Raw genomic sequence first — 11627 nt, forward strand, 5'->3', positions numbered from 1 at the left:
GCCACAGTTGAACAGCAATGTTACTGAATTAATTCAGAGAATTCTGTCACTCCACCAGGAAATCACCTCAAGTTCAGCAGCATGTGTGGTATTTTTCTTTAGTCTTCAGGTTTTCACTTCCAGATCTGTCCTTATTTTGTCATGAGCACTTTCTAATCATAGCAAAACCCCTCAACCTTGCAGAAAGTTATTATTATTTAATAACCTTTGCAATCCCTGTCCATTTAAGACCACCCTTAAAATCCTATTTAGGTGCAACCATTTCTGAAAAATAATTTGAATGGAAAAATTAAGCAGCTAATGGACAAGTGTGTGAAGTTTGCAGAGGAAACTGGAGCCAGCATATCCAACACATTCAGAGCATATTTGGCAGCTTGTAACAGCGAGCCAAATACACACTCTAAATTCTGACCCTCTCTCATACTACCTTTACAAAATGGTAACTGAGGAAATAAAAAGCATTTTGATCTAAAAAAAGGCTGGATGACACAAAGGAAAACAGATTCTGAACTGAAAGCCACAGGAGACTTCATGATATCATACCTGCAAATGAGGAAAATAATGCCAACTTGGCCTTCAACAGGCATCAGTTTGTAGGATGATGATGCTCAAATTCAAGAATTTCATAGAATTTAAAGTGCCATTTCCTGATCTGCTTAGATTGATCCAAAAAAATCACCCTGCTGCCAAGTAGGGGAATCCTCCCTTTTCTTACGACCTGTAAGCTTACAGCTCCACTAAGAGACAGGCCAGCCAATTCAGCTGAAAAAATATCTTAAAAGAATAAACAATTAGTTTGCAGCAGGCTAGTCTGAATTGGTCTGGTGTGAGCATTTCATCATTCCCCCTCTCCACAGGGACAGCCACATGGCTCTGGCACTGCACCTGTTCCTCTTGGATCCAACCAGCAATACTGTCAAGACTTCTGGTTTGTCATCCACCTCTCCACAACACCCCCCCCCCCCAGATCAAATGTTTTTTCTTTCAGTGTCAGTGGTTTATACAGCTGTAAAAAGGCAAAGCTGACCTACTCACCTGCTAACAGCACCAATACTGCGTTTGCCATCAAAGGCAGTAATGGCACATCATGAAGAACTCAGCTTGTGGGTAGGCAGCAAACAGATAGAACATCTACATTATCTGCACAGCAGAGGTAACAGTAGTGGCAGCAGTAGAGATAAGTGAGCAGTAGGCCACGCTGAAGACAAGAACACACACTCAGAGCCCCACAGGGCTTGCTGTCTGGGTGCTCACACTTTGCTCCATCCTTGCTGCTGGTGCTGCCCGTGCTTGAGTGCCACTCAGCATCTTCAAGCTTCCCAGTGCAGCTGTATCCCAAACCCCAGAAAGTTATACTCTGAATAAAAACACAAGACATGCCTGAACCTTCCTGCAGGCTGCTGCTTAGAGAAATTCAAAGAGATGACAACACACCCCAAAGCTTTGGAAAACCTTTAGTCAGAACCATGTTGCAGATATCTGCCCCCCCAACCCCAACTTCACTTTTGGTGCTTCCTGTCACATTTAACAGGAGCTGCAGATGCTGCTGTAAGGTTAAACTGTATTAGATACGGTAGCTTTGCTTTTATGCAATGTAGAACAGTGGCCTTACTAATACTACAGATCCTTCACCCCTTCAGGCAAAGTCTGCTGTGCCTCATCATCTGATTAGGTGAGTCAGAATAGCAAAAAGCAGACGGACACTGTAATTTAGCTCATCTTTTCCAAAATGTAAGCAACTCCCCCCAAGGCTCTGCTGGGACGAAAGAGACCAGGCATCAATCTGCAGAGCACCTACAGCCTCCTCCTGAGGAAAGAGGCGGCTCCTGCACCAGAGCAGATGCTTGGTCCAACCTGCTCATTTTTAACTCGCAGCATTAGGCTGATGGCAGAGCACCACATTGTTTCCTCCTCCTCTGGAGCGTTGAGAGCGTGACACTCCAAGATGATGTGCTTGAAATGCAAGAACCTGACTTCTGTTCAAACACAGTAAACAGTAAAAAAAAAAATAGCTCTGAAAAGCTTTCCTTGAAACTGTGGTAGCTACTATAGCTACGCTGCAGAGAGCTGCCAGCAAACCACTCTTAGAATAAGCGTTCTCTGTTCAACTTTGCCCAAAGGTGAAAGTTTCTTTGTAAAACACAGCTCAAATTTATTCACTGACAGAAAGGACACCAAGAGCCTGATTCAGCAAGAAGCACACAGAATTTGTGTTACAAAAAAAGACACCAGAGTTGAATGAAACTCTGAAGTTTGAGAGCCTCTCCTGTGTTACCCACATGTGTCAGAGTGTCTGAATAATCAGACTTGGAAGCTTTGCCAATCGTTCCAGTATATTTCCCTGCCTGTGATCCAGTTACATTGCACCAGGAAATAAACTTTTAAGATGAGGGTCACTGAGTGCCTCAGTCAACTATTTTTAGGTAAGGCTTTTTTTTTGAAGTAATGTGGAAATCCCACTCTTAACTGAGGCACAGCAGCACCAAAATCAAAGCAGCTGTGAGTGCCTCTGCATGGACTAAAAGCTTTTTACTACACGCAGGAGGCAGATGACAGAAAGAAACTGGAAAAGATATTACATCATGCCATGGTGTACAGAAAAATGGGCTTCTTGTACTTGTTTTATATGCTTGTTATAGTGGATCTTTAGTCACTGTTCTTCTGAATTGAAGGCAATTCCCACTCAAAAAGGCTGGGACTCTGCAGTCTCAAGTGAAGGCAAAGGATCTACAAACTGACACTTGTCTGTTGTTATATTCTTGCTGGCTGGAGATACTCTGCACTCCATGACAGCTCTGGAAAAGCCACAGAAAATTCTGTATAGGTTTCAGTATAAGACAAGCTACAGAACTGGAAAATATATGCGTTGGCTTATAAATATGATGAGCAGGCTGTGTCTGAAGATATTTGTTCCAAGGGATGTCACTAAAAAATGCACACAGAAAAATTACATTGAGCTTTTATAATAAATATTAAGACATTTAAAAGCTTACAGCTACGAAATCTGTTAACAAACAACATTAGATATTAATTGGATGTTATTAAGAATAGCAGCAGCACAGAGAAAACAGACATTTTAAACACTTTACCACTTCAAACATAAAACCTAAGAAGTTTCAGTACTATTGAATGGGTCTGCTCAACTGAGAGCACTTCCAGAGAACACATCAACTACAAGATAACAGACCTGAGTACATCAAGGGGAAACAAGACTTTATTTGTAACACCACTTGGTGTTGTTGGTCACACTTAAAGGTACAAAGCAATTTCCAATGTGCATATTCTAGCTAAGGTTTATTTTCTGTCGCAGCAAAACAGATGCCAGCCATACATTTAGTCGAATCAGAACAAGAGAGGGCAAGATCCTTCATATACATCTGTAATGAACAAGCTCTTGTTTTCACAAAGGCAGACTGGTTCCTGACGACTCCTCACTGCCAAATCCTAGAAATATTAAGTGTTCTAGTATTGAAACTACAGAAAAGAAGAAACCTAATTAGACTCACTCATTAAACCTAATTCACTCACTTCAGCAAATGGATGGCAGACAACCCATTAGTTTTTTTCTCGTTAAAAACTTTAAGGGAAACGACTTTACCCAATGATGTATTTTTAGGGCAGGCTCTTTATACCATGGTTTTCACTTCCTAGGATTCAGCTTGAAATGTAAAAAAAAACCCCAAACCCCAATGCATTCACCTACATAGAAGAACAGTGGATTTCAGAGTCTCGCTGACTCGGCTCTTTGTGGCTTTGACACGTGCTGGGCTCACTCAGAGGTTCCCCTTTCGCTGGGAAGCTCACGGCTCGGGGAAGGCATGCCAGGTGGCATGCCGGGTACCACGCACGGCTTTCGCCACCAGCTCTGAACAGCTGACTCCCATCATCTCGTCATTTTGTCCTACCCCTGTTTTAAAAGTAACAGAAAACAGGACAAGAGGCCAGAGAATTGAAGTGTGAGGATGCTGAGAAGTGGGAGCAGGGTACTGCCAGTGTCCTGAGGACAAAGGCTGTACAGGAACACCTGTAGAGGGGAGAGTAGGACACTGTGCCTATGTGTGGTCAGAGCCATCGCTGGGGCTTTCTGGACTTAGAAATTGAACTGCCTCAGCATATACTACTATGCTGGGCTAAATACAGAACTTTTTGTATGAAAGCTTTGCTGTCAGTGGTCAAAACCTGGCATGAGGTTACCTGCTAGACTGCAGCTGGTGTGAGAGGCATGGGTACTGACAGCTGTGGCTCAGCAGCCCTTTGGACTTGCCTCTTAGCTCCTCCGCCTCAGATGCAAATCTTTCACTGCTAAGTTGAGAATAGCAAAAGCTACTTCTCTATAACTGCCCCAAGAACAAAGAATTTGCATTTCTGACTGCACTCCACACACATGTCTATTTTTATCAACCTCTTACCTAGCTGTGCTCTTCACAGCGACGCAGCAAGACGAGGCTGTGCTCCCCTGCGAGCAGGCGATGCTCATCGAGCCTGGTTCTCAGTCAGCAGCACCCTACTGGGAACAGGGATGTTCAGCACCTTGGCTGCTCCCTGAGGTGTTCAGATTCAAAACTGCCTGGCCACAACCTGACACACAGTAACATCCAAACGAACAACCGTCCAGCAGCGTCTCTTCTCTTCACTTGTCCCGAGCCAGAATTAAGCACGCTACAGTGCTGCACGGAACTCAGATGTCACCTTTACCGAGCAGCTAGTCTTCCTGGCCCTGAGCAGGCTGACTAGCACTGCTCCTCTTCTCTCTCCTCCGGATCATCTCTAACAAACTTCCAAACACACGACAGCGCATAAAAAACAAAACAACTTTCTGCCAACAGAGATCCCTTGTCAGAGGCTCTCTGCTCCCCGCAACGCTGCCCTGCTCTGGACCATCTGCCTGGGAGGTTTCTTTGTTTACTTTGGTTTAGTTACTCAGAGCAAACTTTTTAGTGCTTACAGTAGTCCATATAAAGGCAGTTCTTCGAGTCCCTGCCAGCTTGCTCTGCTTTAATCACCTCCACCAAGGGGTCTTTAGAAAGACCCGACCTCAGCTCTGATATGTCTGAGATATGACAGCACCTGGTCCTCACCAGTAAGCCATGAGTGACTACTGAATCTGCTTCCTACATTGCATTTAATCTGTCACTTGTTTGCTCTCTGTTTAAGCCAAGCTTCTCTCTTCTCTTGCAGTGCACTAGTATTTCCGTAGAGTGGCTCCTTTCCCTACTGGCAGACAAAAGTCTAAAATCAGTTATATATTAGCCTGAACTTTATACCGTATAGAGTTGTGAAATGAGAAGGCTTATAAACATGTGCACTGAGCAGATATAATCTCATTAAACAGAGACGATTACTCTGTCCCTGGCTTTGCAGGAACACACACCTGAAGGTGGACTTGAACCAAAAGAAGAACACGGACTGATCCAGAGAACGACTTATTTGACCTGAAAACAGGCTACCAGAGCGACAGATAGGGCTTGATGGCTTTTCTCTTGGAGGGGCACTGAGACAATGAAATGTTACATGCGCTGCTGGGAATTAATCCGTTTCATCATTCAGAAATGCCCACTGAAGCACGGGCACAGCAGCGCCTGCTTAGCAAGCACGCCCATTTACTAGGTGAGATCTTTCCGAGACACGGAAAATGGTCTGTCTCAGCTTTGCCACCCCTGCCACATACCACTAAACTCCAGTGCAAGTCTCAGCCAGGGCACTGATAGCGGCCCTATGCCACAGAAAATCAATCTCACTTGGATGTAATCTTGTAATAAAGGCTTACACCTCGCTGCACTGCAAGAAGAAACAGCTAGCAGAGATTTTAGGGCAATAATATAACATGCTCCCACCCTTCTTACTCCAAACAGATTCCAACTATTGTATTTTGTAGATGGGTCACGATCATTAACTTCTGTTTTCAGCATCTCATCCATAGCACACAGTGGTAACAAGACAGACAAGGTTCACATTAGCAAACTAAACAAGCAAGGAAGTCACTCGTCACTTGAACAGCAGGGGAAAACCAAAGAACCTCAGCAAGCTTTGTGTCCTCTGCAAACACGAAGTGGGGCTGGCCACAGTGGAGGGCTGGACTTAAGAGAGATGGAAAAACGGGCTGACAGTGACCTCAGGAAGTCAACAACAGCAAGCGCAAGCCCAGGTAGGGCTGAACAGAATCCACCTCAGCAGAAAAGGGTGTTTGGGCTCTGGTGGGGAAAAGCTGGTGATAAGCAGTCCTGTCCCCTTGCAGCTGAGGTGGCCAACTGCACCCTGGGCTGCAGCAGCAAGCCTGGAGCCAGCAGAATGAGGGGAGTGATTATTCCCCTCTGCCAGGCACCCGTGAGGTTGCACCTGCTTCAGCCTTCTGTCCCTGGCTTCACGGCCAGCAAAGCTCATGTGAGGTGGTGAGGGGCCTGCAGCACGCGAGCCACAGAGCAGCCGGGAGCAGCAGGCAGGCTCAGATGCAGGGGAACACTGCTGCTGCTTTCTGCTTCCCAGAGGAAAGGCACAGAGCAGACAGAGCCAGGATCTTCTTGCGGTGTGACAGTGAGAGGAAGCTGTTGCTGCTACCCGGGGAAATTCTGATGAGAAAAGATGAACAGCAACAACATCACACTGAAGGCAGTCGACCACTGGACCAGTCGTCCACTGCTGTGCCCAGCAAGGTCATCAAATCCCCAGCCCTGGAAGCACAGTCTAGCTGCACGTGCATCTCCTTGGCCCTGCTTTGAGAGCTGTACAGTTTGAGAGATGAAGGTGGACAGAAGCTCCATTGAAAAAGCATGAAATAAAAATAGCTGGACAAAAGAACAGGATGGCAAAGCATACTGGTAACAATACAAGTTCTCATGACAAATACCAACTTAAAAGAGAATATTCTGAAAAAATTAAAGCAAAGGGATGCTCTGCAGCAAAATTTTAGGCTTATGTCCTGATAAGTATTTTGGTGTTGGTATTAGGAGAAGGATAGCTCGAATATTGTTGTTCTACCAATGAACTGATAAATCAATTCTGAAGCAACAAATATCTCAATGAATCAATGAATCACAGAATATCTCAAGCTGGAAGGGATCCATAAGGTTCATCAAGTCCAACTCACTGTCCTGTTCCAATGTCCAACCACTGTCTCAGTGAAGAGCCTTCTCCTATCTGAACTTCCCCTGGTGCAGCTTCATTCCATTCCCTCATGCCCCATCAGTAGTCACCAGAGAGGGATCAGCACCTCCCCTTCTACTGCCCCTCTTGAGGAAGCTGCAGCCTGTAATGAAATCACCCCTCAGTCTTCTCCAAGCCAAGCAAACCAAGTGCCCTCAGCCACTCCTCCTAACTCTTGCCCTCAAGACCTTTCACCATCTTGGTCACTCTTCCCTAGACATGCTCCAACAGTTCAACGTCCTGGTCACACTGAGGTGCCCGTACTCGAGCTGGGGCTGCACCAGTGCAGCACGGAGTGGGACAAGGACAATTCCTTCCTCGTGCTGGACACTGGAGACTGGTTTTGAACCACAATTATGTATCGGTGTTTAGAACAACTCTAGAATGTGCCCACTCTTCTCATTCCCAAAACCACAAATAAAATCATTAAATTCAGATGTGCTCTGCAGGGATGGCAACTACAATAACCTTTTGGGTTTGTGTGGCAGGATTTAAGTAGTGGGGGAGCTACGGAGGTGGCTTCTGTGAGAAGCTGCTAGAAGCTCCTGCTTGATCTGACAGAGGCACTGCCAGTCAACTCCAAGACAGACCTGCCACTGACCATGGCCAAGACAACAAATGACAATGGTAGTGCCACTGTGATAACATATTTAAGAAGGAAAAAGAAACCAAACAAAACCCCAAAACCTAGCAGCAGCTTTTGTAGCTGGAGAAAGGAGATGTAAGAAACTTTGCAGACAACAAGGCCAGCGAAGAAGGGGGAGGAGGTGTTCCAGGTGCCAGAAGAGAGATTTCCATGCACACCACAGTGAAACAAGTTGTCTTCCTGCAACCCATGGAGAATGATGGGAAGGATGATGGGGAGCAGGGATTCCTCTGCAGCCCACGAACGACCCCACACCAGAGCAGGTGGAGACACCTGAAGGAGGCTGTGACCTGGTGGGAAGCTCCTGGCAGGACCTGCAGCCTACGGAAAGAGAAGCCCATGCTGGAACAGGCTAGCTGGCAGGACTTGTGACCTTGTGGGGGAACCCATGCTGGAGCAGTCCCATCCTGAAGGTCTGTACCCCATGGACCCACACTGGAGCAGTTTCTGAAGAACTGAAGCCCCTGTAGGAAGAACTCACATTTCAGAAGTTCATGGAGGACTGTCTCCCATGAGAGGGACCCCATGCTGGAGCAGAGGAACACTGTGAGGAGGAAGGAGCGGCAGAGAGTGTGTGATGACCTGACCTCAACCCCCATTCCCTGGTCTCCTGTGCTGCTCAGGAAAAGGAGGTAGTGAATTTAGGAATAAAGCTGAGCCCAGAAAAAAGAGAGGGGTGAGGAAAGGCGTGTTAAGATTTGGTCTTATTTCTCTCTGCTTTACTTGGGCAATAAATTGGAATAATTGTTTTTTAAGTTGAGTCTGTTTTTCCTGAGAAGGTGCCTGGTGAGTGATCTCTCCCTGTCCTTATCTCAAGCCTTTTGTTATATTTTCTCTCCCCTGTCCAACTGAGGAAGAAGAGCAATAGAGCAGCTTTGGTGGGCACCTGGCCTCCAGCCAGGGTCAACCCAGCACAGCCAACCACAAACTGAAGTATCGTTTTCTCAAGAGCCTGAGAGACAACATTACAACAAAACATTCCAGTACTGGGCAGTTAGCAGCATGACACCCCAGCTTCTGAAGCATTCTGCTCCTCACAGTCCAAGTAATGCCATACAAATAATTGGAGTTTCCTCACTGGAAACGGATGGATTAATTTTGACTGTGCAGATAAGATGTTACTCCACAGATACTGTCGTGTCCCCTCTGCTACAGACTCTGAATACTCTATACACTGCACATGGGAATGCTGCTGCTTAGAAAGCATCACAGCAGCAAGAGAACAGCTCACTGCACAGCAGTGGGACAAGTTTCTACCTGTTCTATCAGTGAACTGGCATCATAAAAAGCCATGTCTTAAATCAGGGCTGAATTTAGCTAATCAGATTTGAGTCATTTTAGCTAATTAGGTTTTTCAAGTCGCAGCTGCCTCTCATGCAATAATCAGAATCAACACTTCACACGCATCGATAACGTGCAATCCATACGCAGGCAGAGATGCTTTCAGACCACTTGCATATACTCTTCCCCACTTACCAAGTGGGAAAAGGAGGTGAGATAGCACTGGAAGCGTTGTCATTCATTAGGTTACGTGATTAACTAGGGTGAGAGCACCCCCGGAACCATGCAGGCAGCTGAAGTGCCTCGGGACTATACAGACAGCAGGGTTTTTGTAGAGAATGCCAGTCTGAGGAACCTAAAGATTTCTTTCTCCAGGGACCCGAACAACAACTCTCACAAAGAAAGGTGATGTTAACAGACACTCGTATTTTTATGGGGGCAAAGGCCACGCTGCCAGCTACAGCGATTAACCCTTCCACTGCGGAGGGAAACCGGCCCGGCGGTCCTGCTCCGGAGCCAAGCCGGCCTGCCCTGGAGTGCCGTCGCCGCTCCCCTCGCAACAAAGCGAGTAAGGAAAAGCCCGAACACGAAACACACACCGGCTCCTCCACCCGCCCTGCGAGCGTGAGGCGCAGCCCGGCACCGAGACGAGACGCTCTGGCCAACCCGCAGAGCCACGGCGGCACAGGGAAGGTGCTTCCGCGCCGGGCGGCCACCGGATTCCCGCAGGGACGGGAGGCGGCGGGGAAAACCGCACACTCATTCATAGGGCGGCGAAGGGGCGCGCTGGGGTCGGAGCGAGCGGCGCGGAGAAGGCAGCCCGCAACGCGGCTGGGAGGGCACGGCGCGGGGCAAGGGTCGGTCCTGCCGCGCTCGGCATCGAAGCGGGACCCGGCTTTGCGCGTACAGCCCGAGGCTGCTGGCGAGCGCGGACCACCGCCGCCCGAGGCGCGTTTCCCGGCAAAATCCCGCTCAGCTCCCGCGCCCGTTCCGCCTCACGCTGCGGCTCCTGGCAACTTCCAGACAGGTTTCGGGAGCGACGCCTGCTCGCCGCGGGAGAGCCCCGCGTCGGGGCGGCCGGGAGCGCTTGTCACCGCCGACCGGCTGTCCGGCTAGAGCGGCTTTCGCACAGACAGGGCTTCGGGCCGGGCCGACAGGCCCCGTCCCCCCGCCGCACAGCCCGAGGCGTGTCGGGGCGGCGGGCGAACAGCGCCGCGAGCGCCGCCGCTCCCTACCGCCGCAGCGGGCCGCGAGCGCCGGGGCAGGCGGCGGCGGGCAGCTCCGCGTGCCTGCGGAGCCTCACCTGCTGCTGGATCTTCCCATCCTCGGTGACCACCCAGTGGGTGGTGGCAGCGGCGGGCTGCGACCCCGAGGCCAGCAGCGAGCACAGACCGAGGGCCCAGCCGGAGAAGACCCACACCCGTCCCAGCCCACCCCACCCGGACGCTCCTGCTGCCGCCATCTTCCTCAATCCCGGCCTGCCCGCAACATCCGGAAACGGAACCGCCCCCGCCGCCATTTTGGGAGGGGAGGGCGGCACGGGCGGTGCCTCCCGCTGCGGGGCAGGAACGGGGCGCGGGGCGGGCCTTTCCCGGCGCCGGGAGCGTACAGGCCGGAGCTGCGCGCCCGCCTCGCCTGCGGCGGCGGCCAGGGCTGCCACAAGGCGAAGGGGGCCGGATCGTGGCGGCTCCAGGCGCGTTCAGCCCAGGCGGGAAAGACGAGTCCGGTCAGTCGGGGCAGCCTCCGGCTGGCTTTCCGTGCCGACACGCAGCGTGGGGCTGCGCTTTAGAAACACACCAACTCTCTCATAAGCACCGGAACGCGTGTCCTGCCCGCAGACCTGCCCGCACCTGCAGCTAGCTGCGGCTGGCGCCCGCTCGCTGAAGCGCTGCCTGCAGGTAGCTCTGGGAAACCCCTCGTGCCTTTTTCCTTCCGAAACAGCCCAGCTGCAGAAGGAAATAAAACTTGTCCTTTCTCTCCCCTTAACTTTAAATACCGACCCAGCAGCGCCAGCCCATTTCCCCAGTCATGAGGGAGAGGTAAAAGCTGCTGAATTCCAACTGTGGCCTTTTGGACCCTGTTAAGTTTGCAGCCTGCGGCCTTTCCAGAGGTATGGAACAGGAACACTTGCCTCCCCCTCTGACCTGGTACACAGGAGAAAGGGTACACATAGTGTCAGGGCCGTTAAACTAACAGAAAGTATTTGGTTTCTCTTGGGATAGAGAATGTAATCTCACAAGTATGGCAGCTCCTTAGCAGTGTCAGTCTTCCCACTGGGCCTTACCAGAGTTCACAAAAAACCCCTAGGCTGCTACTCCAAGCCAGTCTAGCTCCATCACAGACACCAACTTCTTACTGTACTGCCAACATCAGGGAGGTTCAGTAAGACAATGACAGACTCCTTTTCACGTGATAAATCCCAAAGATGACATTATGGCATCTAGCTTTTGCAGAAGATTTAAATTCCTATCCAAAACTATACATTTAAAAGTTGAAACAGAAAATGCAAGCCTTGCTAAGATATATTCCTCAGTGGCAAACAGCTCAATACATCTATGGC

At 49.4% G+C, this 11627-nt stretch overlaps 1 protein-coding gene across 1 annotated transcript in view; it reads right to left on the reverse strand.

Annotated features, from left to right (window-relative positions):
- The window catches only part of TTC17 (tetratricopeptide repeat domain 17), a gene marked incomplete at its 5' end in the record, with an annotated part of 56954 nt that extends 46368 nt beyond the window's left edge, over positions 1 to 10586 (reverse strand). The window contains one exon of the mRNA XM_084264049.1: positions 10371 to 10586. Within this exon, the coding sequence (XP_084120175.1) occupies positions 10371 to 10586 (216 nt within the window). The remainder of the gene's footprint in view (positions 1 to 10370) is intronic.
- Positions 10587 to 11627: the final 1041 nt, after the last annotated feature.

Source organism: Gallinula chloropus, assembly GCF_964237585.1.
Source record: "Gallinula chloropus genome assembly, chromosome: 4".
Lineage (NCBI taxonomy): Eukaryota > Metazoa > Chordata > Aves > Gruiformes > Rallidae > Gallinula > Gallinula chloropus.